The sequence below is a fragment of the Cydia strobilella genome, chromosome 9 (genome assembly GCF_947568885.1).
Source record: "Cydia strobilella chromosome 9, ilCydStro3.1, whole genome shotgun sequence".
NCBI classification, from domain to species: Eukaryota; Metazoa; Arthropoda; class Insecta; order Lepidoptera; family Tortricidae; genus Cydia; species Cydia strobilella.
The window spans coordinates 12076625-12103339 of NC_086049.1; the positions used below are offsets into that span (position 1 = coordinate 12076625).

At 36.5% G+C, this 26715-nt stretch overlaps 3 protein-coding genes across 3 annotated transcripts; 1 reads left to right on the plus strand and 2 right to left on the minus strand.

Annotated features, from left to right (window-relative positions):
* Positions 1-2805: 2805 nt before the first annotated feature.
* On the minus strand, positions 2806-6406 carry LOC134743904 (hemolymph lipopolysaccharide-binding protein-like). The gene is made up of 6 exons (XM_063677539.1): positions 6288-6406; positions 5568-5681; positions 5088-5225; positions 4145-4336; positions 3446-3700; positions 2806-3014 (listed from the first exon to the last, which is right to left on the minus strand). Exons 1-6 carry the CDS (start codon positions 6340-6342, stop codon positions 2818-2820), a joined length of 951 nt encoding a protein of 316 aa, XP_063533609.1. The 5' UTR covers positions 6343-6406; the 3' UTR covers positions 2806-2817.
* A 1804-nt stretch (positions 6407-8210) lies between these two features.
* On the minus strand, positions 8211-15736 carry LOC134743905 (uncharacterized). Its single transcript, XM_063677540.1, has 4 exons — positions 15659-15736; positions 12628-12745; positions 10022-10190; positions 8211-8465 (listed from the first exon to the last, which is right to left on the minus strand). Exons 1-4 carry the CDS (start codon positions 15712-15714, stop codon positions 8284-8286), a joined length of 525 nt encoding a protein of 174 aa, XP_063533610.1. The 5' UTR covers positions 15715-15736; the 3' UTR covers positions 8211-8283.
* Positions 15737-16452: 716 nt separating this feature from the next.
* LOC134743998 (C-type mannose receptor 2-like) lies at positions 16453-20979 on the plus strand. Its single transcript, XM_063677630.1, has 7 exons — positions 16453-16601; positions 16989-17102; positions 18215-18355; positions 18483-18677; positions 19338-19471; positions 19840-19960; positions 20789-20979. Exons 1-7 carry the CDS (start codon positions 16544-16546, stop codon positions 20977-20979), a joined length of 954 nt encoding a protein of 317 aa, XP_063533700.1. The 5' UTR covers positions 16453-16543.
* The last annotated feature ends 5736 nt before the right edge of the window (positions 20980-26715 follow it).

Below are 26715 nucleotides of genomic sequence, written 5' to 3' on the forward strand. Positions count from 1 at the left end.
GTAGTTGTTGTTCTAAAAAGTGTGCAGAAAATGATACGTTTCTGCTCTAGAGCACTGTACTTTCTAAGTACCTACGTTTTTTTTACGATAAGCAATAAAAAATTGGGGTTTAAATGGATTTGTTGTACAATTTCCATTCTGATAATTAGCTCCCATTTCATAAATAACGATATTTTTAACTAAATTGTTAATAGAAAGTACCCTCAAGAAAAACTACTGAAATTTAGGTATACTTAGACATGTTTTTTAAATGCACATGTATTATACTTTCCCCGTATTCGAAATAAAAAGTAGTGTGTTTAACTTGGGTGAAAGGCACCATTTTATTCCTTGGTTAACAATCTACTATTGTTAGCAACCTCAGGTCTGCATACTTGCATAGCGTTGTTTGAACCACTTACTGATGACAAACGAACGACGTTTTCAACGAACCAGCATAATTTGATTTGAAAATGCTTACCTTCTTGTATTCCAGCCCAGCCACGGATAATCAAAAAGCCCAACGATTGGTTTTATGAAAAATTTGTAATAACTCCTCGGACCTGGCGAAAATATATTTTTGGAAAATATTTGGCAAGAAAAATTAAATCAGTATGGAGAGGCATTTGAAGCACAAAATTGTAAGTAATAGAATACCTATATAAGACCTAGGTTTTGATAAGAATAAATTAAAAAAATGTTATACCTTCTCAAGCATTGGTTAGATCAAATTATGCGTAATTGTACGTTACGCTTAAGGTCAAATTCCAATTCTGGCAGTCTTGCAGCGCAGCAATGCTGTGAAATGCAGCATTACTGCCGACTGTATTTTTGACATTTAATGTTTTTTTTTTTATTACAAAAAGGCAAACATTTGACCGCAATCTCACCTGATGGTAAGTGCCGATGCAGTCTAGGGTGGATCATGCTTACCTAAAAGATGTCTATTCACTCTCGATTTAAAAATATCCAAGTTATAGTGGACTGGGAATAGATTTGCAGGAAGTGAATTCCACTCCTTAGCCGTTCGCATGATAAAGCTGGATGCATAGCGCTTAGTACGAATCAGTGGCAGAGTAACGACGTAAGGGTGAAACGCAAGTCCGCGTCTAGTCCCACGGTGGCAGAATGGAGATGGGGGGATTAGATTATGTAATCCCATCGCACACTCCCCGAAATGTATCCTGTAGAATACCGATAAACAAGCTACGTATCTACGGTGTTCAAGGCTCTGCAGTCTATTTATTGCAGCAATGCAATCTGCAGGAACGTTGCACTGTTCATTGCAATATTCCCTTTAGGTATTCTGGTTCGTTATAATATTTATAGGTTAATGCTCGCTTTGCGCTCAAAGCTCGAACAAGAGCCGGCGCAGGATGTCTATCAAAATATTGACACATTAGTTCAGCAGTAGCTCATGTAAATTGGCCCATAAATTCTAGGCGAAACACACGATATTTGTATAGGACAGAGCTAAGCGTCAACAGTTAGAAACTAAAACGGTTTGGTACGTAGTTTGCTCGTTTAAACGTTGTCAAGTAGTTGCTACGAGTGTCTCAATGAAAAGCTATAATTCAATCCCTTGCACAAGTCGTTGTGTATTTCCATTGCTTGACGAGTACAGGCGAGTGGAATAACTTTACACTCGCGCCTCAGTGCAACACTGCAAAAATAACAGACCACACAGACAAATCAGGAAAGTGCCTGCGTAACCTAGTCTTTCCGCACTTTTGGTTGTTTAAGAAAGAAATATGCGTAAATTACAAAGCGCATTTATACAGGTTCGCCTGTTACAATTTATAACTACAAAATACCTAATCTGAATTGATTAATACCTTTACCAATTATAATCACAGCGTGGGAAGATCCTAGATCTGGATCAAGGGAAACTATTAGATATATTTGCCATTCTCAACCAAAAGGGTACTTATTGTCGGTTGTCAATAAGGCGCTATTTCCATATAGCTTCAATTTGAAATCAACCTTATTGACAAGCGACAATGTGGTACCTTTTGGTTGAAAACGTCACATATGTAGATACAGACAGCGCTCGGCCTATCGTTGTATAACACATCGGAAGAGGAATTTGTCTATCAGTGAACGATTTTCGGCTGATATGATGATGACGTCTATGAGATAGCGCGTTTCGAATAAGGTCTGGTGTGTGGCATTTCCCTGATTTGTTTACGGACGTGCTCCCTAAAATGTGTGCATAACTTTTTTTGATAAATCTAGTGCAATATGCCGCCCGTTTCGCATCAAAATGCTGAGCACGGAGGGACATTATGAATTTCGACGGGAGCATTCAAATTGCCGTAAGTACACGTTTTTTATCCGTCATGTATTTGTATTTATTTTTTCTAAATAATGGTGGAAAATATCGGGTGTTTTTTGTATCTTTCGGCCCGTGCAGTTTTATTAAGGAATGTGTGGTTTGTGTGTGTGTTGCGCGTGTGCGTGTGCATGCGTGCGTGCGTGCGTTTGCTAAACACACGCTGCTACAATTGCTAAAGTCCACGCAATGTGATTATAATTTGACAGAATGAAATATAGGTACATTTAATAAATCATTGTACAAAATATTTACTTAATGATTATTATGTTATTCGTCGATATTTAGCCGAATGATTTCACCCTGACTGCATTTTAAGCGGTGACCTAGATTAAGTATAATGAAAATACATTAGGTTTTTAGCATATTTATTAAAGTTGTAATTTTATTGTATCAACCATATTTTTATAATATTACAACACCTGTGTTTAGTTTAGTCTTGAAGAAAATCTATTAGAGCCTTGGGCACATAAAGTTTTAATTATATATTTTATTTTTTCCAATGCTTACTTATAATATTCGTAGTCTTCCTGGCTATCAGATGTTTTTTCGCATATAAAAGGTCTAACCATTTCACACTTCGTGTTAGCCAGAAGCCCATCCCTAAACACAGTTCCACAGGGTCGGTTTAAATTTGCCGTCGTGTCTGCTGATGGGTAGCCGTTTACCCACCTATCGTAACCTGCGGCATTGAGTGTTTCTCCTGTAAGCAACATACAATGTTAGCCTGTTGAGGAATAAACATGGAACAAAAATATTCAAATTTTAAATTCACAATTATTGCTACTAAATCTTATTAAGAAGAATAAGAGAGACATGGTTATTATTTTTCCAAGGCCAAGAGAAATAACATGACTTATCCCAGTGCTCTTCTTGCCCCTCCTTCTTAAAGTGAAGGTTACAGCGAACACGTTTATTTGGTATGCACCTGGCATAGAGTACGCATGCCTCCATGTGGGGAAGTATTTTTCAACTGGCAGAATAGAATAGAATAGAAAACGTTTATTGTAAAAATCTACATACAGCACTATACAAGTTTAAAAAGAAGAAGATCTAAAATAAATAATACTGTGAATAATTTAGTAAAAAATATTGCAGTCGCACTGTTTTTTTAAAGTAATCAAAATATCTTACCGTGAATAGTAAGCCATAATCCTCGCCGGCCCCAATCAGATACTCCAATATGCGCCATAGACTTTTCAAAGTTCCCTGGCATGGCGCTGTCAGGATTTTTGCCGTACAAATCCCTAATTACTGAAGCTTCCACGTTGCTATTAATGATAGCAAGGTATCCACCCTCCCCGGAGCAAGCAGCGAAGGCCTGAGTCCAGTTTTGGGGGAAGCGGTGGAACTTGTAGCAGCTGCCAGTTTTTAAATTCAAGGTGTAATCTGTGTAATGTTAAATCAGATTAAAATGGCAAAATATACAAAAAATGAATTACGCTCACGACTAATATGAAAAAACGATCTCCACAATGTATCTGGCAAAAGACAAATGGGTTCGATGAAAGTGAGATATGTTGGGCAATGGACTAAAAAAACAATGACAATTATTTACATTGTTTCAAATAAGTACTATAAATCCTATGAATATTTTTACTGTGCTAGAAATCAGTTTACAGTACATATGGTGCTACTTTACCGCACTAGTGCGATAATAAGCACATTACGTAACTATGTCGAAAATTTAAAGGATCATATGTACTGTAAAAGTTGTATGATACATGTGCGAATAGGTAATTTGCAACTCGTGCCGATTTAAAACACTTTGACAACTTTGAAGAAGTACGAGTAGCAGTTACAAAATGTGTAAATAATAAAATAAAATAATACCAGAATCAATTGTCCCGCAGGCATTAGTAAACAGCTTAGTTTTTTTCTTGTAGCAAAGGAAAGGGTAGATGCCATTACAGTCGACATCCGCAAGGGTGCTGTTGTGAAACATAGCGAGGCAGTCCTCTTTGTCCCCAAAATTGTCAGGTTCCCCAGGAGCCCAAGTCACGTTGATTTTCGAGAGGGGAGTACCTGAAAGTGTAATCTAGTTAATACAGCAGCCCGTAACAACAATCGAACCATAATAATTGCCTCTATTTATTTATTATTAGGGCCCTCTTCTCTTCTGATTACCCGGCAGAAAATAAAATAAATAGTTAGACCAAGACAAGTCTGCAACGATTTTGATAGCACACGCAGTGCAAGTGTTATTTTAAACGTCAAACGTCTATGAAATTATAACGTATAAATAACACTTACACTACGTGTGCTATCAAAATCGTTGCAGACTTATTTTGGTCTTACTATAATATGTTTCGTTCCACTTTCCATTCCGACAATTTGTCTTATTCTTACAAGAACTAAGTCTAAAAATGTCACATTGTTTAGTGGTAGTTAATTTCTTACAATATTAAATCATTCTGAGTATTCACATTGAGACGATTTCGTGAAATCGGTGTACTCTGTTATCGGGGATTCCGCCTGGAAATCTCTGCAGATATAACGACTTATCTGCGTCGAAATTAACATAATCTAGAGTAAATAATATGACTTCTGCCTTTGACATCAATCATTTCATGCCAACGATGGCATTCATGCTCAAATTACAAGCCTTTTTGTCTTCAAGTTAGTTGATCAAAAATTGAAAATTTTGGCAGGTTGGCAGCATTATTTTCGTACGATTCACGGCATATGACCATGCCCATTGGGAATATCGTATGTAACCGCGGTCCGCAGAAGACAAGGAGGGAAAATAACCATTTCTAATTTATACTATACGAACCTTCAATGGTGTAATAGTCTCCTTTAGAAAATGTAGCATGGATTCCTGTGTATATGGCCAAGGAATTTTGCAAACTGGCTGACAGTGACTTCATCGTATTGTTAAGGTTCTCGGTTTCGGGAGAAGCGAGGACGGCACCTAAAATCATTAAGCATTCTTGAAACTACTTTTTTTTAATAACCCAGGTTTTGAACGAATATTTATTATAAAAAAACTTAAATAAAGACTACAAAATTTTGGTAAATTGTCAGATGACTGCGTTTTTTAAAATTAAGACGTAAAATTGAATGTAAAGCACACTTTTGAGAGAAAGCTGTTAACTCATGAAAAATTAAATATGTTTTCTTTGTCTAGACCATCTAGACCTTTACCAGCCTTATAACCGGTATTAATTACTATTTAATCAAGTCTTGCAAACCACATTTTGCCTAAATTTAGGCGATTAAATAAATGGAACTTGTTCAATTCAGTAGTACTAACCTTCACGATAGCATTTTAACCATGCATTATTCCAAGTAGCAGGCACCTCATGCAGCTTGAGCCACCCCGCTGCCTCCGGGTAGTAAGAATAGTCATTGCGAAACTTTCTGCTATCTAGAAATAGAGAAAGAATAGTCATTACGTCATTAAGAGTCACGCCGCCGCCGAAAATAGAGCGAAGCGTTTTGTATGTAAAATTTTTACTCCCTAATTTCTTTTTTTACAATTATCTAACAACGAAAACTAGTGCCAGGAATAGATATATATTATTTGAATGTTTATATCATATTTCAGAATGTCGTTTTAAATTAGACCGTAACTTTAATTGTATGGGGGCAGATCCGTGTGTCTCTTAAGGGCGGCTTTTATAGAAATAATTATATATATATATATATATTATAAAATTGTCTTTCAATATAACGTCATTAAGTATGTACAGTCAAGGGCATAAATATATATACATTCCCATAGTTTCAAAAATATGTGTACGCTCTTACACCTTAAACAATAAAGTCGTGTTCACATATTTTTGAGCCATTTGTCTGGATCGATATTTTTTCCTTCGACTGTACCTACACAGGTAACCAACCTAAAACGGTGTTTGCACCATATATTATAACTTTGGTATCGATCTGAAGAAATTGGGCTTAGATTCCAAATTATGATAAAATAAATTATTATTACTTAAAATATTATTTTAAAATAAACCAATTCACTCACCGGTTCCATGCAGCAAAAATAGCAAACACAAGTTGACAATAATAAACACTTTCATATTTACTACTGACCTAACTGATTGGTGTTGACATAAAATAAAGACACAAACTGACCCTTTTACAGAAACTTTTTGAAATCTAACTGATAATTTTGATAAATGTGGCCACGATGTCCGTTATATACTGATGCGTTTGGGAGAAGTATTTCCCCTTATCATTAAGACTGACTGTTTATACTTACTCATTTCAAGGTTGATACAGATGACATTTGGAAGTTGGGTAAACTCTCCGGTAACTGGCCACTTAAGAGACTGCAAGTTCAAGTTCAATTTGTCGATACTTAATTGGGATACTTATTTCATACTTTTGTGATAGTCATTTATAAAAGGTATATTTTCCGTTTATTAGAAATATGAAATTTGTGCGCGGCTCGTATTCGCATATAAAACTTTGATTATAGTTCTACGTGAAATATACAAAAACACATACAAATTCAGCGCATTTTTTTTATACAAATCTTTCTCGATGACATAAAAAAGTTGATCGACCCAATTAACTTTAGACTAATTACAGGTCCTACTCCTTAGCTATGTACAAATTGTATGTAGTTCACCACCGGCGCCTCTATCAGTGCAAGAGTACGAGCGAGATTTTGATCGCAGGTCTAAGTCAGTATAGATAATACGCCAATTAAAATTGTAATACAAAGAAAATATAAAAAAATTGAATGAATTTCTAGCAATGGAAACTAGTACCAGATAAAATAGATATATATTACTTGAAGTTTCATAATATTTCAGCATGTTGTTTTAAAATGAGACCTCAATTGTATGGCGGCGAATGGGTTCGTGTGACTCTTAAGGAATATTATGATTTGTGATATTATTATTATGTAATTGTTTTTCTATATAAGTATGACTACATTGTGTTAACGTATTATTCTTACTTAATTTTGCAAATTAATATTTCAATAAGTCCAAAATTAAAAATCAGTACAAAATGGTAAGAAATGAATTGCTGATTCGTGTTTGAATTTAAGTTTCCGTGGTAACTGAGTGAAAGCTAGAAGTAAATTATGAATCGCTTATTGATTTCCTTAAGCGTCTGCCGCTGTTATGTATGCGGCCTAAATTTGCAATAGGTAGTTCAAAATTTCTTGGTTTTTTTTTTACCACGACGGTGGCAAACAAGCATACGGCCCGCCTGATGGTAAGCAGTCACCGTAGCCTATGGACACCTGCAACACCAGAGATGTTACATGCGCGTTGCCGACCCGTTGTTTCTTTCTGCTTAGTACAAAATTAATTCCTACTGTTAAGTACTTGTTCCACTGAGCAAATTTTAAGTTATAATATTGCAGCAATTTTATTCTTGCAAAATGCACACGTCTTAGGTAGGTATATTCTTTACGTATGACAAAGTGAACCGTAGTTAAATAACGGATGGATAACTGTCGATTGCCCGTGTTTACGGATTATAACGATAAGATAAGGCGTTTATTCTTTGTTTGTACTTGAATGTAACGAAAGAAAAGTAAAAAAATTAGGGCTCCTAAGTATCTCCGTACAAGGCGTCATTGACGTAGACATAAAATCAAAAGTGCAAATATATTTACGTCGGAAATCAGTCTGTATTATTGAAGTATTTTTGTTTAGTGTCACTGAATTTGCTACATTGACTTAAAATGGACTGAAAAAATTGTGTGTATATGTCAGTGTCTAATATGTCATAGTTAGAGCTAGCTTTGTTTCCAAGTTGATAAATATGGCTTATAATGTAACTGCCAGGGCTGTAACCAAGATTGCAATCGTTTATATTGATCGTACAGATGAAAAGAAAAATTACATGATCATTTTTACAATTACATAAATATAAGTTTCGATTGAACTTTTCGATTGCCTATTGGCTAGGCATCCATATTCGGCAGCAATTAAATATGGTGACAGCCTTGTTGGCTATCATAGAGAGATGCGTAAGAAAATGCCCACTTTGTACGTTCATCAGTCATACATGATGCGCGACTCTTGCAGCCCGCGTACGCGCCGATCGAACTCGCGCATGTGCGCGCGACGGCAAGCAGCGCGTTCCGCGTCTTTCGGCTCGTAGTTTGAGCCGCTGCAGTCACAACACGCTCCGCAGTTGCAGAACGCGCAACAAGTTTTACCTATCAATGGCAGGGCGCCTGTGAAAAAGTTAAGACACAATTACTTTTTTACTAATTCCAGTAGAAGTCATGGCGGTATGACAAATATTGCCAGTCCAAAAGCGATTATTCTCAAGTTTCATATGCTAAATCTTAAGAGCGTTTTGGGCTACATACAGGAGGGGTATTCGGCCTTCACACCTGTCATAAAAAATAATAATCGGGTTCTTAACTTCAGCTCCTTTATACCACCACACGAAAAGTTTTTTCCCCTCACTAGCTCGGAAAGCCGTCTTTTATCCTTTAAAACAAGCGGGGAAAAACACATTTTATCCACTAGTGGGGAAAGTAATTTGACCTTGGATGGAGCGTGTTTAAGTAGCTTGACAGATAACAAAACGTAAAACGCTCATAATAATGGTTCGTTCGATATTAATTATCATTAAATAAATGGTTTGAGAATCTAATAGAAAATACCAGATTTAGCTTTATTTAATGATTTTAAGTCATAAACCTTAAAATTCCATAATAAACGTTTGTTTTTTAATAATTATGTTAAATATAATTCTGCCCGCGCAGCATGGTTCCCCTATCACGAAATCCGTCACTTTCGCACTCACATACTTGTTAGAACGTGACAGGCATGGTGATAAGCGTGTGATAAGCGTACCGTGCTACGACCCCTGAACGCACAAGTTAAGTCGATGCAATTTCAAAACGCATGATTGACATTTCATACGTCAGAAATGTCAACATTGTCAACAAAAATTTTACTTAATAACTTCTCACGTAAAAGTACAGAATTTCCAGAGTTTTTTGTTATAATATCGTAAAAAAAATTAGTGATTCCAGTTGATGAAGATGATCTTAACGCCTGTGGATGTTGCACTTTCCTCGCTATAGAGAGGGGAAAAGTTTTGTGTTACACACGGGTGCAAATGTATTTTACTTCTCGTGTGTTAAAACACTCGCTACGCTCAGGATTCTATTTTAGAACCACTTGCTTCGCTCGTGGTTCAACTATAGAATCCTTTCGCTTGCTCGTGTTTCAATTCCACACTCGCGGGTAAAATACAACTTTGCACCCTTGTATAACAAAAAACTATCGTAATCAACGTTCTAAAAAGTTTTGACAACCAGTTACCGCGTAATTGCACGGAGCCAAACAGCGCCATCTAGATTAGGTGTCAAATTCATATCACTTATGAACTTTATACGTCTAAAACTATGAAAACGCGGATTATATCGCGTATATTGAACTTATACTACGAGTACATTCATACAGAAAACCGCAGCCAAATAACACTAGACCCTACTCATAGTGTTATGTTCCTGCCGGTGAGTAAGGTTGCCAGAGCTCAACGAGGGAGAGGAGTGTTAGGACCGGCAACGCGCATGTAGCTCCTCTGGAGTTGCAGGCGTACATAGGCTACGGAGATTGCTTAACATCAGGCGGGCCGTATGCTTCTTTGCCACCGGCGTAGTATAAAAAAAATCCCGACGTTAATCGGTTTCCATAGTTTTGTTTCATGAGTAACTATCGCGGTAACCGAAGACAATATTATTTATACGTCTAATTAGTATTTGATTCTAACCAAGTTCAGTAGCTTGCGCGACAAGGTCCAAATAAGGTGTCTCCACAGCAACGTCCAGTGGGGCCTGGCAGATGCGCACGACATGGGGTTTACGTTCTGCATAGCGCTCCTTAATATTGAGATGTTTGCTTCGACCGTGGAGAGGGCACGGGCCGTTTGGGAAAACTTCCTGTTAATTAGAATAAATCATAATCAATAACATCTAATTTCTGGCATTGGGGACCTTTTACATCTCCAAATTTAATGTATTATTCACCCCTTATTGTATTTATAAGTGCTATATTCTAGCAGTAATGTATCGTAACATTATTAGAATGCCCAAATATTGGCTGTTGTATTTATAAATCTTGCTATGTATTGAAGGGCTCACATACATGATCGTCTAAGGGGCTCACATACACCATCGCCTTGGGGGCTCAGATACATGGTCGCCTTGGGGGCTCACGTACATGATCGCCTTAGGGGCTCACATACATGATCGCCTTGGGGCTCAGGCTCACATACACAAACGCCTCAGGGGCTTACATACTAGATCGCCTCAAGGGCTCACATTATCGCCAGAAGTGTCTTACACAACTGAACCAACGTTATAATGAGCGCACATAATCGCCTGAAAGGGCTCACCCAAATGAGATAATATTTTATTAGCTTATGAATGTGACAGCGAATAATTTTGAGAACCCCATGCCTGGTGCTTAGCGAGTATTACTTGCAGAAGATTTTTGTAATGAATTAATGCCTGAATTATATGTACGCTTAACGAGCTCAAGAATATGATCACTCTTGCAAGATCAGTTTAAGAATTGGTTTAGCGAATTTACAGTACAGATCAACGAAGCTAAGTACTAGTTAAAATAGAAAGGATTGGAAGATGATAATTATAATTATGCTTAAAGAGCTAGTCCATCAGATAAGAATTTTCTGTAATAAATTGACATTTGACGATTGGAGAACATGATGTTTATTCAAGAAAACTGGAAATTTACAATATAAACCTGGTTAATTGAACCATTACGGAACTACTGAGAGAGAGCTGACGATTAAGATTGATTTACCGCTCGTAATAGTCGCAATGATCTAACAAATTTCACTGAATAATGTGGCGTATTTACCTTTACGATTTTTACACCAAGAAAAGACATTCTGATGTAGCATAAAGAGCCTAAACATCAGAAGATGAATTGTAGAACTGACCAAGTCGGTTGGTTTTGTTTTCTTATTTTCAGCACACAGTTAACATCGAGTCCAACGAAGTCGTTGAGCAAAACTGGCTACCTACGTCACGATGCCCACGAGTCTCTCGGTGCAAGTCGTACGAGGCTAAAGTTCTGTGGTGCTGATTGCTGACCTTCGGGGGCGAAGGTTTTCTTTATCAGGAGGCCGAACTAATAACCGATATGAGGCTTTCGCGAATGAAGCTATACAATCGGTATTCGAAATGGATACATCACTATAGCGCGGCAAGGACTTGACAGATAGCCATCGCCGTAATGGCGTCGCCTGGTAGAGTTTTCCAAGTTATGTCTGTTTTATTGTATTAAATCCTTTATTTGATGATGATTGGTGTATTACTTTAACAGTATGTTGTAATTATGTATGTGTTGTCGTGTATGTTGTTCTTGTCACTATGTGATGTCACTGTAAATCTTATATTGACACGTGAAACTTGTGAGGCCTACATACAGTTTTATTTATTAATTTTGAACAAACTATGGCAAACATTTGGTAACCCCTGACCCCAGGCTTGTCGAACGTCTAAGATACTTAATAGGATGAAACAATTTAGAAATCAGTGGAAAATTTGTAGAGGTGCAATAAAATATAATGTCGCTCATACATGATTGAAGAGAAGGTGTTGTGGGATCGGAATCGATCTAATGTATAATTTCTATTTTGTTAGTATATTAATTGGTAATTTATCGTGTATAAATTTCCTTAATTCATTCTGAAAATAATATTTTTTATGTATAATTTTGTATAGTTATAATCATTTATAACTACAGGCTTTTAGGTTACAGAAGGCGATTAATGGACCTTACGTGTATGGTGATTGATGTGGTGAGTAAGGTTGCTAGGGATTCCAAATTTCCCTAAGATAACAGCTATATACGCCTACGATGCCCCGAATAGTAGGCGTATATAGCTGTTATGTGGCTATAATATTTGAAGGGATCCCTTAGGCACATTCTCCGAAATCCTATCATCAAATCTCCCATCCAGGACGCCAGCACCTAATGACAATGGGCCCACTGTGAAGAACTATATGTACTATACGACCCTTTTAAACAAAAAATGATTTTTTATTTCGGTCTAGCCATCTTCGAGAAAAAAAATTGTCTCCTTTTTTTGATATCGGTCGAAAATTTTGAATTCTAAAAAAAGCGGACAAGTGCAAGTCGGACTCGCCCACCGACGGTTCCGTACCTGTTGTTATAGTGGCAACAGAAATACATCATCTGTGAAAATTTCAACTGTCTAGCTATCACGGTTCATGAGATACAGCCTGGTGCCAGACAGACAGAGAGACAGTGGAGTCTTAGTAATAGGGTCCCGTTTTTACCCTTTGGGTACGAAACCCTAATGAAGGATGCATGATTGGTCCTCACTCTAGGACGTCGCCGGAAGCATTCAGGAATCGGCTTCCTCTCCAGGAGAAGTTCTTCCGAAGTCAACTGGACTTGACCCTTCCATTCTCGTCTTCTACTCTTGCATATGGGACGGCACCTGTGAAAGGAATATATAGATACTCTAATAATAATACTATATGGATAGGGTATATACTATATATATATATCTATCCATGTAAGCAGATTTAATACTTGCGAGTACAAATTGGCCTCACCAGCTCACCATGCACACACAGCAGTAAGTGACGTCCAAAAACCGTACGTATCAAAGGGGTAATTACGAACACCTAATAAGGATTTTGGAATAAATCAAAAGATAGTACATATTTGTAGGTTAACTGTATTATCTTCTTCTGAAAGGTAAATTATCGTACTTTAAACTACAACAATCAAGATTAATAATTTCTCTTTATTTAATTGAACATTCCTCATACACGTGTATGAGGAATGTTATGAAAGTGAAGGAAGCGAAAGAGGTATGTCAGGATCGTAGCAAGTGGAAATCCGTAGTCTCTGCCTACCCCTCCGGGAAATAGGCGTGATTATATGTATGTATGTATGTATTTAATTGAACCAGGATTAAACTTAAATTTTAAAAACGTACATACTGCGCGGCAAAAATTAGGTCCATTTTAAACAAACGTAAAATAGTTTAATTTTAATTAACAAATTAAAGGCCCGATTTTTGTACTATATGGGGCAATGCCGAGCGTCCGTAATTGACCTACTGAATTCGTTCACCCGAACCCACCAAAATTCCTTTCCGAATAGAGTTAGAGTTAGAACTATTATTATTATTTTTAAGTCTCGCGCCTACAAAGGTTTCAAATTTGCTCAGCATTAATCCGTTACTGAGAATTAAGTGTACGATTATTATTCGTAAGGCAATAATATAGGCAACCACTGAAATCAATAAACAAATGAATCAATGAACTCTCAGGTCACCTTAAGGCCTAAGGCTTAAGTGACAGCTGAAATTATAACATTTCTATCCTACAAACCCGCTTATTTATGCGCGTGTTTGCGTTCAACATCAACCTAGAACTATGTTTTTGTTTATTTATTTTGACTCTTATTTCTAATTTTGTAACGAAAACTCATTTAATTTGATTGTTGTAGCACTTGTAGCAAGACAACTAGTGTTCCATTTTATTTTATTTCCACGTTTTCTCGTCCAGCTGTACGCAGTAATTAATCATCGCTAACTACCTCATTGAGTTTGTGCTCGTTGGATTTGTCTTGAAACTCTTGAGAAGAAGAAGAAGACAGTATGTGGCCGAGTACAGTCAACAATGATAGATACTTACTGATAGTAATATTTTTACATTTTTTTTAGATATTTTTTTTATGTGTGAAAATATATCCTAAAACTTTATCCATATTCATTAAATATCAGACAGAATTGAAATAGCATTTTTTGACAATAAATGACATTGAGGGTTAACCTTTCCTTTTCGTAGAACCTGTACTTGTATTGTATGTATCTCTTCATATAAAAGGGCCAAAAGGGGTCGCGATTTCCTATCGTAATATTTTAACATAAAGGATGCGACTCTATGATGTCGGCAACGGATATTACCTACTAATGCACTTACAGGAAAATTAAGTCAATATGAATAAAAACCAGCCAAGTCTGTTCCGGTATAAGTACTAGTACTGCCATAAATAATATCTTACACAAAGAAGTGTAACGCTTAAATCAACTTCTTGCCTTAAAAGTTGTTTTTGGTCAAAGTACCGACTTAATGAAATAGGTACCGATTTCCATTTAAATTAGTAATTTTGACCATTTTACATCGGTTTAGTAATGATAAGATAACAAATATAAGTATTTTTATGTTGACATAAGTTTTAACCTTTGTAACGACTAATGAACTTTGATCTTCCACATAGGGACCTTACAGTAATGTAAACAAGAAACTAATTCCACCAACGGAACGGCACCTAACGTTCATGGTGCTTCACGATCATCTCCCTTAACCACTCTAAGAGTTATCGCCTCAGACGAACTTGGTCATACAAAATCTGTTGGTGATTGGGTAGGGTAATTCCGGGGTAGATGGCCATATGAGCGAGATGGCCCACCGAAATATTTCATGGTTCTGATGACTAGATGTCACTAGTTTTTAGGGTTCCGTACCCAAAGGATAAAAACAGGACCCTATTACTAAGACTCCGCTGTCTGTCTGTCCGTCCGTCTGTCCGTCTGTCTGTCCGTCTGTCACCAGGCTGTATCTCTTGAACCGTGATAGCTAGACAGTTGAAATTTTCGCAGATGATGTATTTCTGTTGCCGCTATAACAACAAATACTAAAAACAGAATAATATAAATATTTAAATGGGGCTCCCATACAACAAACGTGATTTTTTTGCTGTTTTTTCCGTAATGGTACGGAACCCTTCGTGCGCGAGTCCGACTCGCACTTGTCCGGTTTTTAATTAGTACACTTCACGTCATGCTTGGGAGCAAAGATGTGACCAAAATTTTGGGAAAAAAGTTAGTAAAAGTACGTAAAATACTTGTATACTTACTGCTGTAATTTAAGCCTACTACGGTTTTTTTTTACTGCGACAATAAATGCCTTTTTATTTATTTATTTATTTTATTTATTTTAAAATCCTTGTTGATTCTTTTGACTAGTGCAAATATTTGTTAGAAGGTATTAGTTTTGTTCTGTAAGATATCTTTGCTGCGACTGTACGAACCTAATGGATTCATGATTATAAATAATTCTCTTTGGATTAATTGGAAGAAGTCTGCTTTTACCTTATGAAATACTTACCTTCATATTGTTATTATTTTTAGATACATTTCCGGAATTGCGCGTCATTTACTATACTCCAAAGCACACGAGATAAATTAAAATGTTATGATTAAGATGTAATGATGTGATGATGTGTGTGTTGTAATTAAGATGTTATGTGTAAGTTTGCTTTTGGTTCTTCTTGTGTTATAATGTGCCACGAATAAACTATTTCTATTTCTATTTAAAATTGATTAGGTGCGTACTTGCAAAGACCCTCGACCTTTTTCGGATCCCTCTTGGTTTTTGGCAATGTAATCATTTTGTTTAGCGTATTCTCACATTTAATAGGTATTACTAACAGTCATGATTTTGTAATAATATTGCACTTTGACAATGCATTTTTTATGTAATGTCAAAATGACACTAAACCATAGAGTAACTTAGATATCACTAAACGTTAGGTATAAATTACGTTAAAAAGATATAGGCAAAGATAGATATAACTCCGTAATAGATGGATACAGTCTAAGGAAAAAACGTGCCTCGAAAATCAAGAAAATTTGATTCTCGTTCAGAGGGCGCTACTAGTTTTGGCCTACAGTCGTATAGATGTCGTTGACGGTTTCGTTTGTTATTTAACAATTTTAACGCATATCAGTGAAAGAACATGGGTCAAAATCATAAAAATAATTAATGCAAATAAAAAAAATCATTTATCTATATTTAAATACATTCTATCGTATTTTTATAAATATTCATTTTTAGTTTTAAAGTGTGTCGACAGATGGCAGTGAATTTACTGGGGTTACAAAATTTACTATGACAGTACCGCTCTAGTATAGGTTACTCTATGATATAGGTTATATTTTTCTGGTGTGGGCTATGCATAGTCAACGCACATAGGTATTTAAGTCCACAAAATGCTGAAAAAATAACGAGATAAGGAGGATAAGCAGCATCCTGTTAAATGAATAGTCGTAAATATTTGCGCTATATAAAATATTTCACTAACCGTGCATGTGTCGGCTTGAAAAGATCGTGACATTAAACCTGGAATAAAAAACTTACAATCATAACTTTATCAATAACATAATATTTTTAATTAATTAAAACAACATAATAAAATTGGTGAAGTCATACAGTACAAAATGATTTTGTTTAGTGTTATTTCCCTAGCTTTTTGTTTGTCCGTAGTAGTTGTAGCGCGTAAGTATTTTTTTTTTCATACAATATAATGAAGTGTGGATGAAGTTTGAAATGTATGCAGTAAAATGATAGAAACACAATGAGGTGCAATTTATCAACTAAATAATTAAAATATTCAAGCGTCAATTACGTACCTATGTTCGTGGAATTGTGTTCTGATTTGGGTGATCAGCTGAAATAAAAATGCGAAAATTGGACCATATTTCTTATAACAATAGAACATAGAGAATAAGCAGTAGTAGTTATATTTAATGGGTAGTTACCCTTATTAACCCCTTTCGCCTGAGCACTTTGCAAGTGGCTCCAGACTTTGTGGTGATAATCAATTTTGTCTGGTATTCTGTTTCTGGTAGGTCGCATAAACATTAAGTAATCTTATTTTGACAGATGGCAACTTATTCCGGTTTGACTACGACTTCTACCAGGAGGCAGAAGGCTGGATGAAGCTTCACCAAATACCAGCAACGTGGCGGGATGCCAGACTAAGATGCTTTAGAGAAGGTACGCCCACAATCTAATTTTTGCTTTCTTCCACCCACTCTAATAATCCCTAGACTAAACAGTCTAAATACAGTTGAATACAGTTATAGTTTGCATAATATATGTAGTACCTGTCCTACTCGTATTACTCAAATAATAATGTAAATTTTAGCTACTCCACCATTCTTTTAAATGCAAACAATATGGTAGTAAATTATTTTGACTTTTGACGACCGCTCTGCTCTGGCCTAGTGGGTAGGGACAGTGACCCTGTCTTAATGATGCCGATGGTATCGCGGTAAGGGTATTTATTTGCGTGAGGAGTACAGATATTTGTACCCGAGTGTATTTGTTGTGAGTGTGGGTGTTTTCTATGTATTTGAGTAGGTATTTATGAATATTTATATATTATATATATCGTTGTCTGTATCCACAACACAAGCCTTATTGAGCTTACTGTGGGGCTTAGTTAATTTGTGTAATAATGTCCTATAATATTTATTTATTTATTTATATTTTCGTAAAATTAACTAAGTACTTTACTTTCATTTCTTCTAAAAACTTGTCGTCGACTTATCGTGACGGTCAAATGAAAAAAATATAATACAAGAATTAGTCCATCTATTTTACTCGGAACGTGGCGTTCACAGCATTCGATTACCACTGGCTTGCCATACTTTCCGCGTCTTATCCTCCAATTCGCTCGGCTTATCCACGGATAAGATCGACGCTTGGCTGTTGAGTACCTACCGATTCACCGATCGGTATTTCTGGTACAAATCATACAAGTCGCGTAAAAGATAAACTACCTTCTCTTCAAACCCCCTTTTTCAAAGCTTACCACTTTCGCTGTGCCGTACAACGTATCGACCATCCAAGTTACGCTCTCATTTTAAAACTAAATTCTGAAATAACATAAAATTTAACATGAATATCAAGTAACATATGTCTGGTACTAGGCTTTTTAGTGGCGACTTCGTGTGACTCTTAAGCAAGCTTGCAGAAAGCCGAATCAACTCGATAGCTAAACGAACATCTTAAAAAAGTTAGGGTAGTCCTTTTCGCGCGTTGCGTTCATCGCCATATTACTTTGTGATAGCTAGGCTGTGATGTCTACTGTATTTTGTCATCAGGTGCCGCGCTAGCTTCACCAGAAACGGAAAACCTCCATCATGCCATGCAGAACATATTAATGAACAACCAAGTAGTAACTTGTGGAGTGTTTACTGGGATACATGCTACGTACTCTAAAGGAGATTACAATTCAATTGACGGTAAACTTACGAGTATTTCTATTTTTCATTGCTTTTTTCAGACACGAGTGTCAGAGGACGATTGAGCTATTTAATTAGTATCTTTTATCTATACCTAACTTGATCAATCATTATATTATATTCTAAGGTACCCCATTGAATCGGATCGCAATCAACTGGGCACCCGATGAGCCAGACAACGCAGATAACAATGAAGACTGTCTCCTCATGCTGCCCAACGGCACCATGGCGGACGTTAACTGTTCAGACGTCTTCCCATATGTTTGCTACAAGAAGAAGCTGCCCAACATGGCGGTTAACAACTGTGGGACTATTGATAACAGTGAGTTAACCATAATGTTGTAGGTTCATCTAATTTTACTTTCGTAGGTACAACTTACAAGATTTGACAGAAGTATCCAGCTTATATTTTTAAATTCCAATCTATTTAATTCATCCAAGGTAAAAAGTTAGAGAATGACTTCATTCTCTAACTTCTATTAGGCCACAAAACAAATTTATTTCCTATAGAAAGATTTAAAGAAGACAGGATCTTTCTTAAACTGTCTGCGATTTTAACAATGGACATTCTCAAAGTTTAAAAATACCGTCTATTCATTTTATTTCAAATCCGGTCTGTTATTCGCTCCGGTTGTTATTAGTTTTTATTTCATAGTGATATACGATTATAGCAATGATATTATAAAGGTTTGAAACGAAAGTTCAAATAATAGATGGTTCTAATAACTAGTATATACTTACATAATAACTTTCTCGGAATTTTAATGAATGAAACCAGGAATAACATTGTTTGATTTTATAGACTGTTGTTATTAGGGCACTAGACTTTACTCATATCGGTCCGCGTGTGAACATTGTTCACTTTAGATAACCTAATTGTAATTTTCGTGAAAAGTAATTTTTCATAATGGGCTATAGCTTCCATGGGTCCAGGGAAGGCGAAATATGAGACAAAGTACCTATATATTCAATATTTTTGCAGGTTACGCCTTGGACACCCGTACAGGCAGCTGCTACAAGTTTCATACAGAGCCTCAAACTTGGCCGCGCGCGTTTTCGGCGTGCTCTGGGGAAGGCGGCCATCTTGCCATTATTAACAGCGAGACCGAGGCTCAGGTTAGATCTTATAATGTATATATTTATAAAGGTCTAGAATACAGAATATTCACTTTCTACCAAAAAGAAAGATTTGTGTCACTTAGAAAAATTGTCGGCACGAAAAATAGAACTCATTTTTATACTGACAAAGTATTAAAAAAAAAGTTATATTTTTGTGCTTTAGAAGTACAATATGTCACTTTTGGGTCGCTAGTATTGTCATCACTCACACATCATCATCTAATAAAAGTTTCTTTAGTGTGTTTACTTGCGTGTGGCAGCTGTAGTGATCCAGTTAGTAGGTACCTACCAAAGTTATATGCAAAAGGTCAGAATTTTCTGAAGATATTTTTTGTACTTATACATATGTATTTAACCGTGTTCAGGTCCTCAGGGAAAAATATGCACAGTACCCGCCCGGGACCATGCCTGGTAACTTCGTCAAGAACGTGGTTCACATAGGCCATACTGATTGGGAAGAACACGGGATGTGGATGACTATTCACGGTTAGTAAGGTCTACTAATTGTTAGTCAAATGTCAATGACAGAATGAATATCATTCACTTCCAACGAACAACACGCATTATTTGGTAAAAAAATGAATCGCACAGTTGTTAGTCCGATATTTAGCCATCTTTGTGTTTGATAGAAAAACAATTCGAGAATTGCTTCCCGGTTTGGAGGTGTGCTTTGTCGTTGTTTAAAGTTTCCAAATTTGTACAGTCAGCATCAATAGTAGCGGATGAAACAACACTCCAAAACTATCCTGAAATTATTTTCCAAACACTGAGTTAATTACAGAGACGACATACCAAACAATGAAATTGTCGCAATCACAACCTGTACCATGCGACCAAAACGTCGTAAGCGCAGTAAAATTCATGGCGCTTACGCGTTTAGATCGCTAGATTCACGCTCCGCTTCTATGGTTTGATGCCAAAACGGCAGCAACTCATAGCGAAAAATACTGGTTCTCTGTGTCGGTTCTATACGTTAGTAATAATAGTTCAATGTTTCCAAATAGAGATATATCCCTACAGTTCGCATTGTAAAGTATACCCGCCTAAACAGCCTTCTTGTTTTACATACAACCTTTTTGTTAAGCTATCAGAGAATGGTAGATATATTTGGCGCGTAATATGATTCATTACTTTTGATCTTTTAATGCGGCGTGACAACGAGATACCTACACAATTTTGGCTAATTATCTGCTTGAAACATTCTGACAGACAAGCGTATCATAATTTGGATATTCGTCTGCTTACACTCTGCTACATTGTTTGTCAGCGGTGACCACTTAGTGCTCAGCCTCTATAATGCTGGTTAATTTCTAGGACAAACTTTAAAAGAGGCGGGCTACGATAAGTGGGCAGGCGGTCAGCCGGACAACTACAGCTCCCAGTTTTGCGGAGCCATGTTCAACAATGGCCAGCTCGACGACATTTGGTGTGAACGGCCGTGTCCCTTCATCTGCGAGAAGAAACCGGGCAGCTTACTGGCTGATGATAGTGATGATGGTTTTTAAATATGAACAGAATTATTTTATTCTTAGTTATTATTTATTGGAACCGAGTATAATAATCCTCTATTAGGTATTGAAAGAGAGTATGTTTAGGCCCAGTAGGTTCGTGTTCTTATCTCACTCACTGAGCGTAAATGTGATGTTTTTGAATGTTAATTTTTTGTGTGTGTTAGTAATAATAAAAGTAATCACTGAGTTCCCTCAAGCATATTATTGCTCATTTTTAGAAATAATTTTCGTATTTTTAGTTTTTTGCAATATTTATTATAATTTTATAAAGTGCATTTTTAGACTTATGTTCGTTATTTCTATCAAGCGAAAGGCCTAAAGATTGATAATTAAAAAAAACGACTTTTCAAAAACTCCGTTCTCTGAAGCTACTGCACCTAAACTGTACTGACATAAAAAACAAAGTGTGTAAATGCCATGACTTGGTCATTGCAAAGTCCGTGCAGAGTTAGGTTGGTCCAACTCTACAACATCAAATATTTATATTATTTACTCGAAGCTAGATTAAACTGGTGAACGGAAATGAGCAATTATATGTATGTTAACTAATCTGCAAAAATAAATGATAAAACTTCTCATTCATTACCTACAATATTACATTAGCATGAATCAACCTTGCTTCCTGTTGTCAACATTGTTTTATCATCTCACTAAAACTTCCGTAGTGTTCGTGATATAGATAAATATGAACACTAAAATTTAAACCACGCGCAATTAATATATGCTGTAACAGCATATAATGAAACCTATATTATCAGTTATCTATTTCTTAAGTCTTTAACAACCCGGAATACCTTTACCCAGTTACCTTTGTCGTGCTTGTGATGTTGCTATATTACTGCATTTATCGAACTAAAAGCACATAAAGTCGATAAAATTTGTGAATGTTTATTTTTCCTCATATTTCTTCAATTAATAATACTTGATCATCTTGAAACGGTTGTTGCCCCCGAGCTTTGCACTGCCTAGTAGGGGCCTCGACAAGCTTAATCCGGCTTTGATGCTGTTGTATATTTTGATAGAATAAAGTATTGGTTAGTTTTTTTTTTTCAAATTCAAATTATACCATAGATTTCATTAGCAGCACGTAGTACCTATACGAATACATTTGTTTTGGTGTCACTTACATTGCATCTCGATGTTGCACACCGCAGCTGCAGCGATGTCACTCTAACAAAAAATTGCGAGAGTTTTTTTGCTTGAAAATTTCATAGTACGATATGATGAAGCTAAACAGGTTTTTTTTTTTCGATTTATTAACTGGATGGCTTCACGCGCAGGGCCGTGAGCAATTAAAAGTTTGGCTTACAACATAGTGGTAACACAGATGTACCACTCAATGGGAACAGAAATCCTTTTCCAAATTAATTCGAAGAATAGGAAAATTTGCATTGGATAATACTTACAAGGGAAAACGCTCCTTTTATGTCTAGAGCTTATTATTTTAACAGTCCACTATTATTATACATATAAGGATAAGACACTTTAAATCGTCATCTGGAGCAAAATTAGGACGTGATACTTACTGATAAAGTTTTTCCTTCAAATGTGAAAATTATGCTGAATTAAATTATAACATTATTAAAATGTAATATTAACAGAAAAATACACAATCAAGTGGAACCACTGTATTACTTTGAACTGTTGTAGGTTACGAGGCGTAAAAAAGGTTTTCCTAAAAGTTTGAAAACAGGATAATGTGAATAATGCATGAATGAAGTACTGACAGCAATTTACGGTTTCGCTTTACAGCTCATTTTGTAGCAGTTTACTCTCACAAGTTAAAGTAGGAAGCATTTTTAGAATACATAAATGTAAAAGGCATCAGTTTAATTTTAATGTTACTGCGTCACGCACACACACATGTTACACCATAGGTAATAAATAGTTTTGTTTGTTTGTGTTTGTTAGTTGTACTCGTAAGTAACAAAACGGGCAAAAAAACAAGGTATAATCGACCGAGCATGCGTGAAGCGCCAGCGAAGTGTCCGGTTCAGTTTGGGCAAAAATGGGGCATTTTCTATGAAAAGGGACCTTATTGTCGATGGCTCTTACGCAGCACAGCGTCGCGCGGCATTGTATTTATAACGGAGCATCGTTAATAATGGCGTAAGCGCCATCGACAATAAGGTCCCTTTTTATAGAAAATACCACAAATGTTTTCTTAAGTTTGGCAGTTCTCTTCCCCGGTCGCATTTTGCAACCGATCTTCGTAAAATTTTGTGAACGTTGAATGTTGTTTTTTTTCCAGTTTTTGAAAAAATTTCAATAGTGCGGATGCCACACATTTATTCAGTTATAAGCTCAAATGCAAAGACAGACTAGCAAGGTCTACACCTACAGCCACCAGTACTTTTACAACGGTTTTACTTAGGTACCTATTTTTAGGCTTTTATTATTACGAGATTTAAAAAAAATAACTTCTAGCCTGTTTTGTTCACCTTTCCAGCAATGACAAGAGTAACCTTTATAACACCTACGCACATTGTCAGTCAGTTTTGAGGTTTATGCAAAATAAATGGGTAAAATTTAATAGATAAAACGGGATTGCCTGCAAAAAAGTTTCTTCAATCTGATACATTAATAATGGCAATGTTTTACGATAGAAAGTTTTGTTCAACTTTGAAAAATGGGAACATTTTAAAGCAAAGTAGATTTTAACAAGGTCCATCTTCAACCATTCGCGGGACGCTGGCAAGAAGTAAGTTACCATACCTACACAGTAATGGCACCATCAGAATATGGATTAGTATTTTATACCTGGTTTTAGCCTGGTTTCATTTAAATATCAAATATCAACGCCCATTTACAACTCTATTAATACTTTTTCTGGGTCCGAGTATTGAATAAAAATTATTAATTAATAAATAGTAATAAATATTTGGGGACAATAGAATAGAATAGAATAGAATGAGATTTTATTCGTAAGCACAAACAAACAAGACATTACATAATACAAAAGAAAACATAAAATTAGATTAAAGTAATGTTACACAGATTGACCTAGCAATGCCTATGGGTACTAGTTGATGTACATAATTATTACTTATGATAAACATACTTTCATAGATAGATATAAATACATACATAGATAATATCCATAGCTCAGGAATCAGGAACAAATATTCGTGATAAACACACAAAGAAACGCCCTTACCCTTGTCCTTATTTTTTTCAACATAAATACGAGTGCCTACCTATAATGTAATTTATTGATTTACCCTTTTAAATACTATTTTAGTTTGGCTCTTATAAAGTCAAAGTAATATAAGTACCTCCATCTTCATCTTATATTTTATTGAGGTCGCTTTGTATATACCCAGTCCATTTATGGTCTACCTAACATAATGAAAGAACAGTATTACTTTCCAACATCAAAGAACACGTAGAAAGCTCATTCGTATATCCTGCCCGTAAGTTTACGCTCGTGGTCCTAAATACAACAGAACAGGGACATTATTACATTATTCATACCCTTGCCGAGCAAATTATCTCATGTGAAGCATTTTAAATACTACATTATTTACAGTCACTTTCAGTGAGCCGTTTTATAGACGCCCGGAAACTTAGGTATGGGGATCTCCACAACGACCGGCCTTGCGCTGCTTTCATCCATCGGGTCCCTGCGACCTTAACCAGATCGTTGGACCATATTGTTGTGGGTCTTTTCCTGCTGCGCTTTCCAGTTCGCTGTCGCCACTCAGAAATAACCTTTCTGCCCCATCGGCCATCGGTCCTACGAGCAATGTGCCCCGCTAATGTTATACAAATAGAGACTGGGTAATTAGGAATTGTAGGTTAATTAGCTATGTATAGACGAACGGGCGAACAAGCCGGTAGGATACGATCGGCGACACATACCTATGTACACACCTATGTATAGTGTATAAAACGAATGCAAGAAAATGAAAAAGAGGGTTATGGAAAACAGCGGTTACAGCCCCTGATATATAAGTAATATAACGACAGTAAAGAGTTGGATTTGTATAGGGTTATAGGTGAATTGGTTAAAAGGATAATGGATCACACCGCTTCTCCGTAAAAAAGTAGACAGTCCTTTTTAGGGTTCCGTACCCAACGGGTAAAAACGGGACCCTAATACTAAGACTCCACTATCCGTCTGTTTGCCTGTCTGTCTATCTGTCTGTCAGTCTGTCTGTATGTCTGTCTGTCTGTGTCTGTCCTGTGACAGACGTCCTTCTGTCTGTCACCAGGCTGTATTTCATGAACCGTGATAATAGACAGTTGAAATTTTCACAGACGATGTATTTCTGTTGCCGCTATAACAACAAATACTAAAAACAGAATTAAATAAATATTTATGTGGGGCTCCCATACAACAAACGTGATTTTTTTGCCGTTTTTTGTGTAATTGTACTTTATGGTACGGAACCCTTAGTGCGCAAGTCCGACTCGCACTTGGCCGGTTTTTAAAGGACAGGAAATTGGGTCACCATTTGTATGGAGAAGCGGTCCACTTTCCTCTTAAGCTCAGTGGTACCGATAGCAACAAATTATAAGTGTGGTCTAATGTCCGGACCCCTGCATAAATTTTACGTACAAAAAGATCGCAATTAATTTCAAACACAGGATTTTGAGGATAACCGCGCTGTATCTACGATCAAAGAGAGATATCGCATTTATCAATTTTATTAGGGTTGACGGTAATAAAGAAGATCATTTGAAGTGATCATTGATATAAATAATTTCACGACGTAGGTACCTAATTGATAATAAAAATTCACTGAATAAATTCCATGGTTCGTGGTCACTGGGTTATTATTACTATAGAGACGTCATACCAAGCAATAAAATTGTCGCAATCACAACCACGCGACCGAAACGTCGTAAGCGCCGTAAAATTCATGGCGCTTACGCGTTTAGGTCGCGAGATTCACGCTCCGCTTCTATGGTTTGATGCCAAAAAAGCAGCAACTTATGGCGCAAAATACTGGTTCTCTGTGCCGGTTCTATATTTTAGTAATAATAGTTCAATGTTCATAGTAAGCTGAAAATGGCTTGATTAGCAACTAAAAGGGCACTCACGGGCCAGATAACAAATGGCAAGCTGTCAATGCCCGAGGACAGTGCATTAACATGTCACAGAAGGGTTGACAGTGATTGATTCAGCTTCTAGTGACAGGCAAATTTGAACCTTATTGTTTTGCAAACATTGCAAGTTTCAATAGTCGATGGGACACCCTAACCACAGCTATTTCTTCGGGTAGAGGTCGAGGCTTTGAATAAACCTTTAAAAGTATATACGGAAACTCACAGTCACCAGTCATACGCTCATCAATTTGTAAAATACTACGCCGCGAACCATATTTACACAGTTACAAGCTAGAAATCCTATCTTGTCTTAGAAATTTCATCCTAGAATTGAGATATATATGTCTCCTAGAAATGAACGCAACTGAAACCAAATCCTCTCATAAACTAAATTAGAAATCGCGCGCCAATTTGTGGTAACCGTGAGTAGATATGTGCGGTTTACCTATCTAGTAAGTAAGTAAGATCTATGTTTTGCGTTAATGCCCAAAAGGTCTCACGGCGGTACTTTATCAAAATTCCTCTGCCTCGCGTCGTTATACTCATTGATGAGAATTGTGATTCCCCTGACATTGCATGATCTTTCGTCTGGCGGTGTCCCACCATTTGTCCCCGTTTTTGGCATCGTTAAGTGCGATTTGCTACATAATGTTCAAAGTATGCGGATTTCGTCAAGCC

Excerpts from the sequence above, each read along its gene's own strand:
- LOC134743905 (XM_063677540.1), bottom strand. The coding sequence starts at position 15,714 with ATGATTACATTGCCAAAAACCAAGAGGGATCCGAAAAAGGTCGAGGGT. Across the intron at positions 12,746-15,658 it reads AAGGTCGAGGGTCTTTGCAA|GTGCCGTCCCATATGCAAGA; the intron begins GTACGCACCTAA and ends TTCCTTTCACAG. Across the intron at positions 10,191-12,627 it reads GCTTCCGGCGACGTCCTAGA|GAAGTTTTCCCAAACGGCCC; the intron begins GTGAGGACCAAT and ends TCTAATTAACAG.
- LOC134743998 (XM_063677630.1), top strand. The coding sequence starts at position 16,544 with ATGATTTTGTTTAGTGTTATTTCCCTAGCTTTTTGTTTGTCCGTAGTA. Across the intron at positions 17,103-18,214 it reads ACTAAGATGCTTTAGAGAAG|GTGCCGCGCTAGCTTCACCA; the intron begins GTACGCCCACAA and ends TTTTGTCATCAG. Across the intron at positions 18,678-19,337 it reads CTGTGGGACTATTGATAACA|GTTACGCCTTGGACACCCGT; the intron begins GTGAGTTAACCA and ends ATATTTTTGCAG.
- LOC134743904 (XM_063677539.1), bottom strand. The coding sequence starts at position 6,342 with ATGAAAGTGTTTATTATTGTCAACTTGTGTTTGCTATTTTTGCTGCAT. Across the intron at positions 5,226-5,567 it reads GTTAAAATGCTATCGTGAAG|GTGCCGTCCTCGCTTCTCCC; the intron begins GTTAGTACTACT and ends TAATGATTTTAG. Across the intron at positions 3,701-4,144 it reads CTGCGGGACAATTGATTCTG|ATTACACCTTGAATTTAAAA; the intron begins GTATTATTTTAT and ends AACATTACACAG.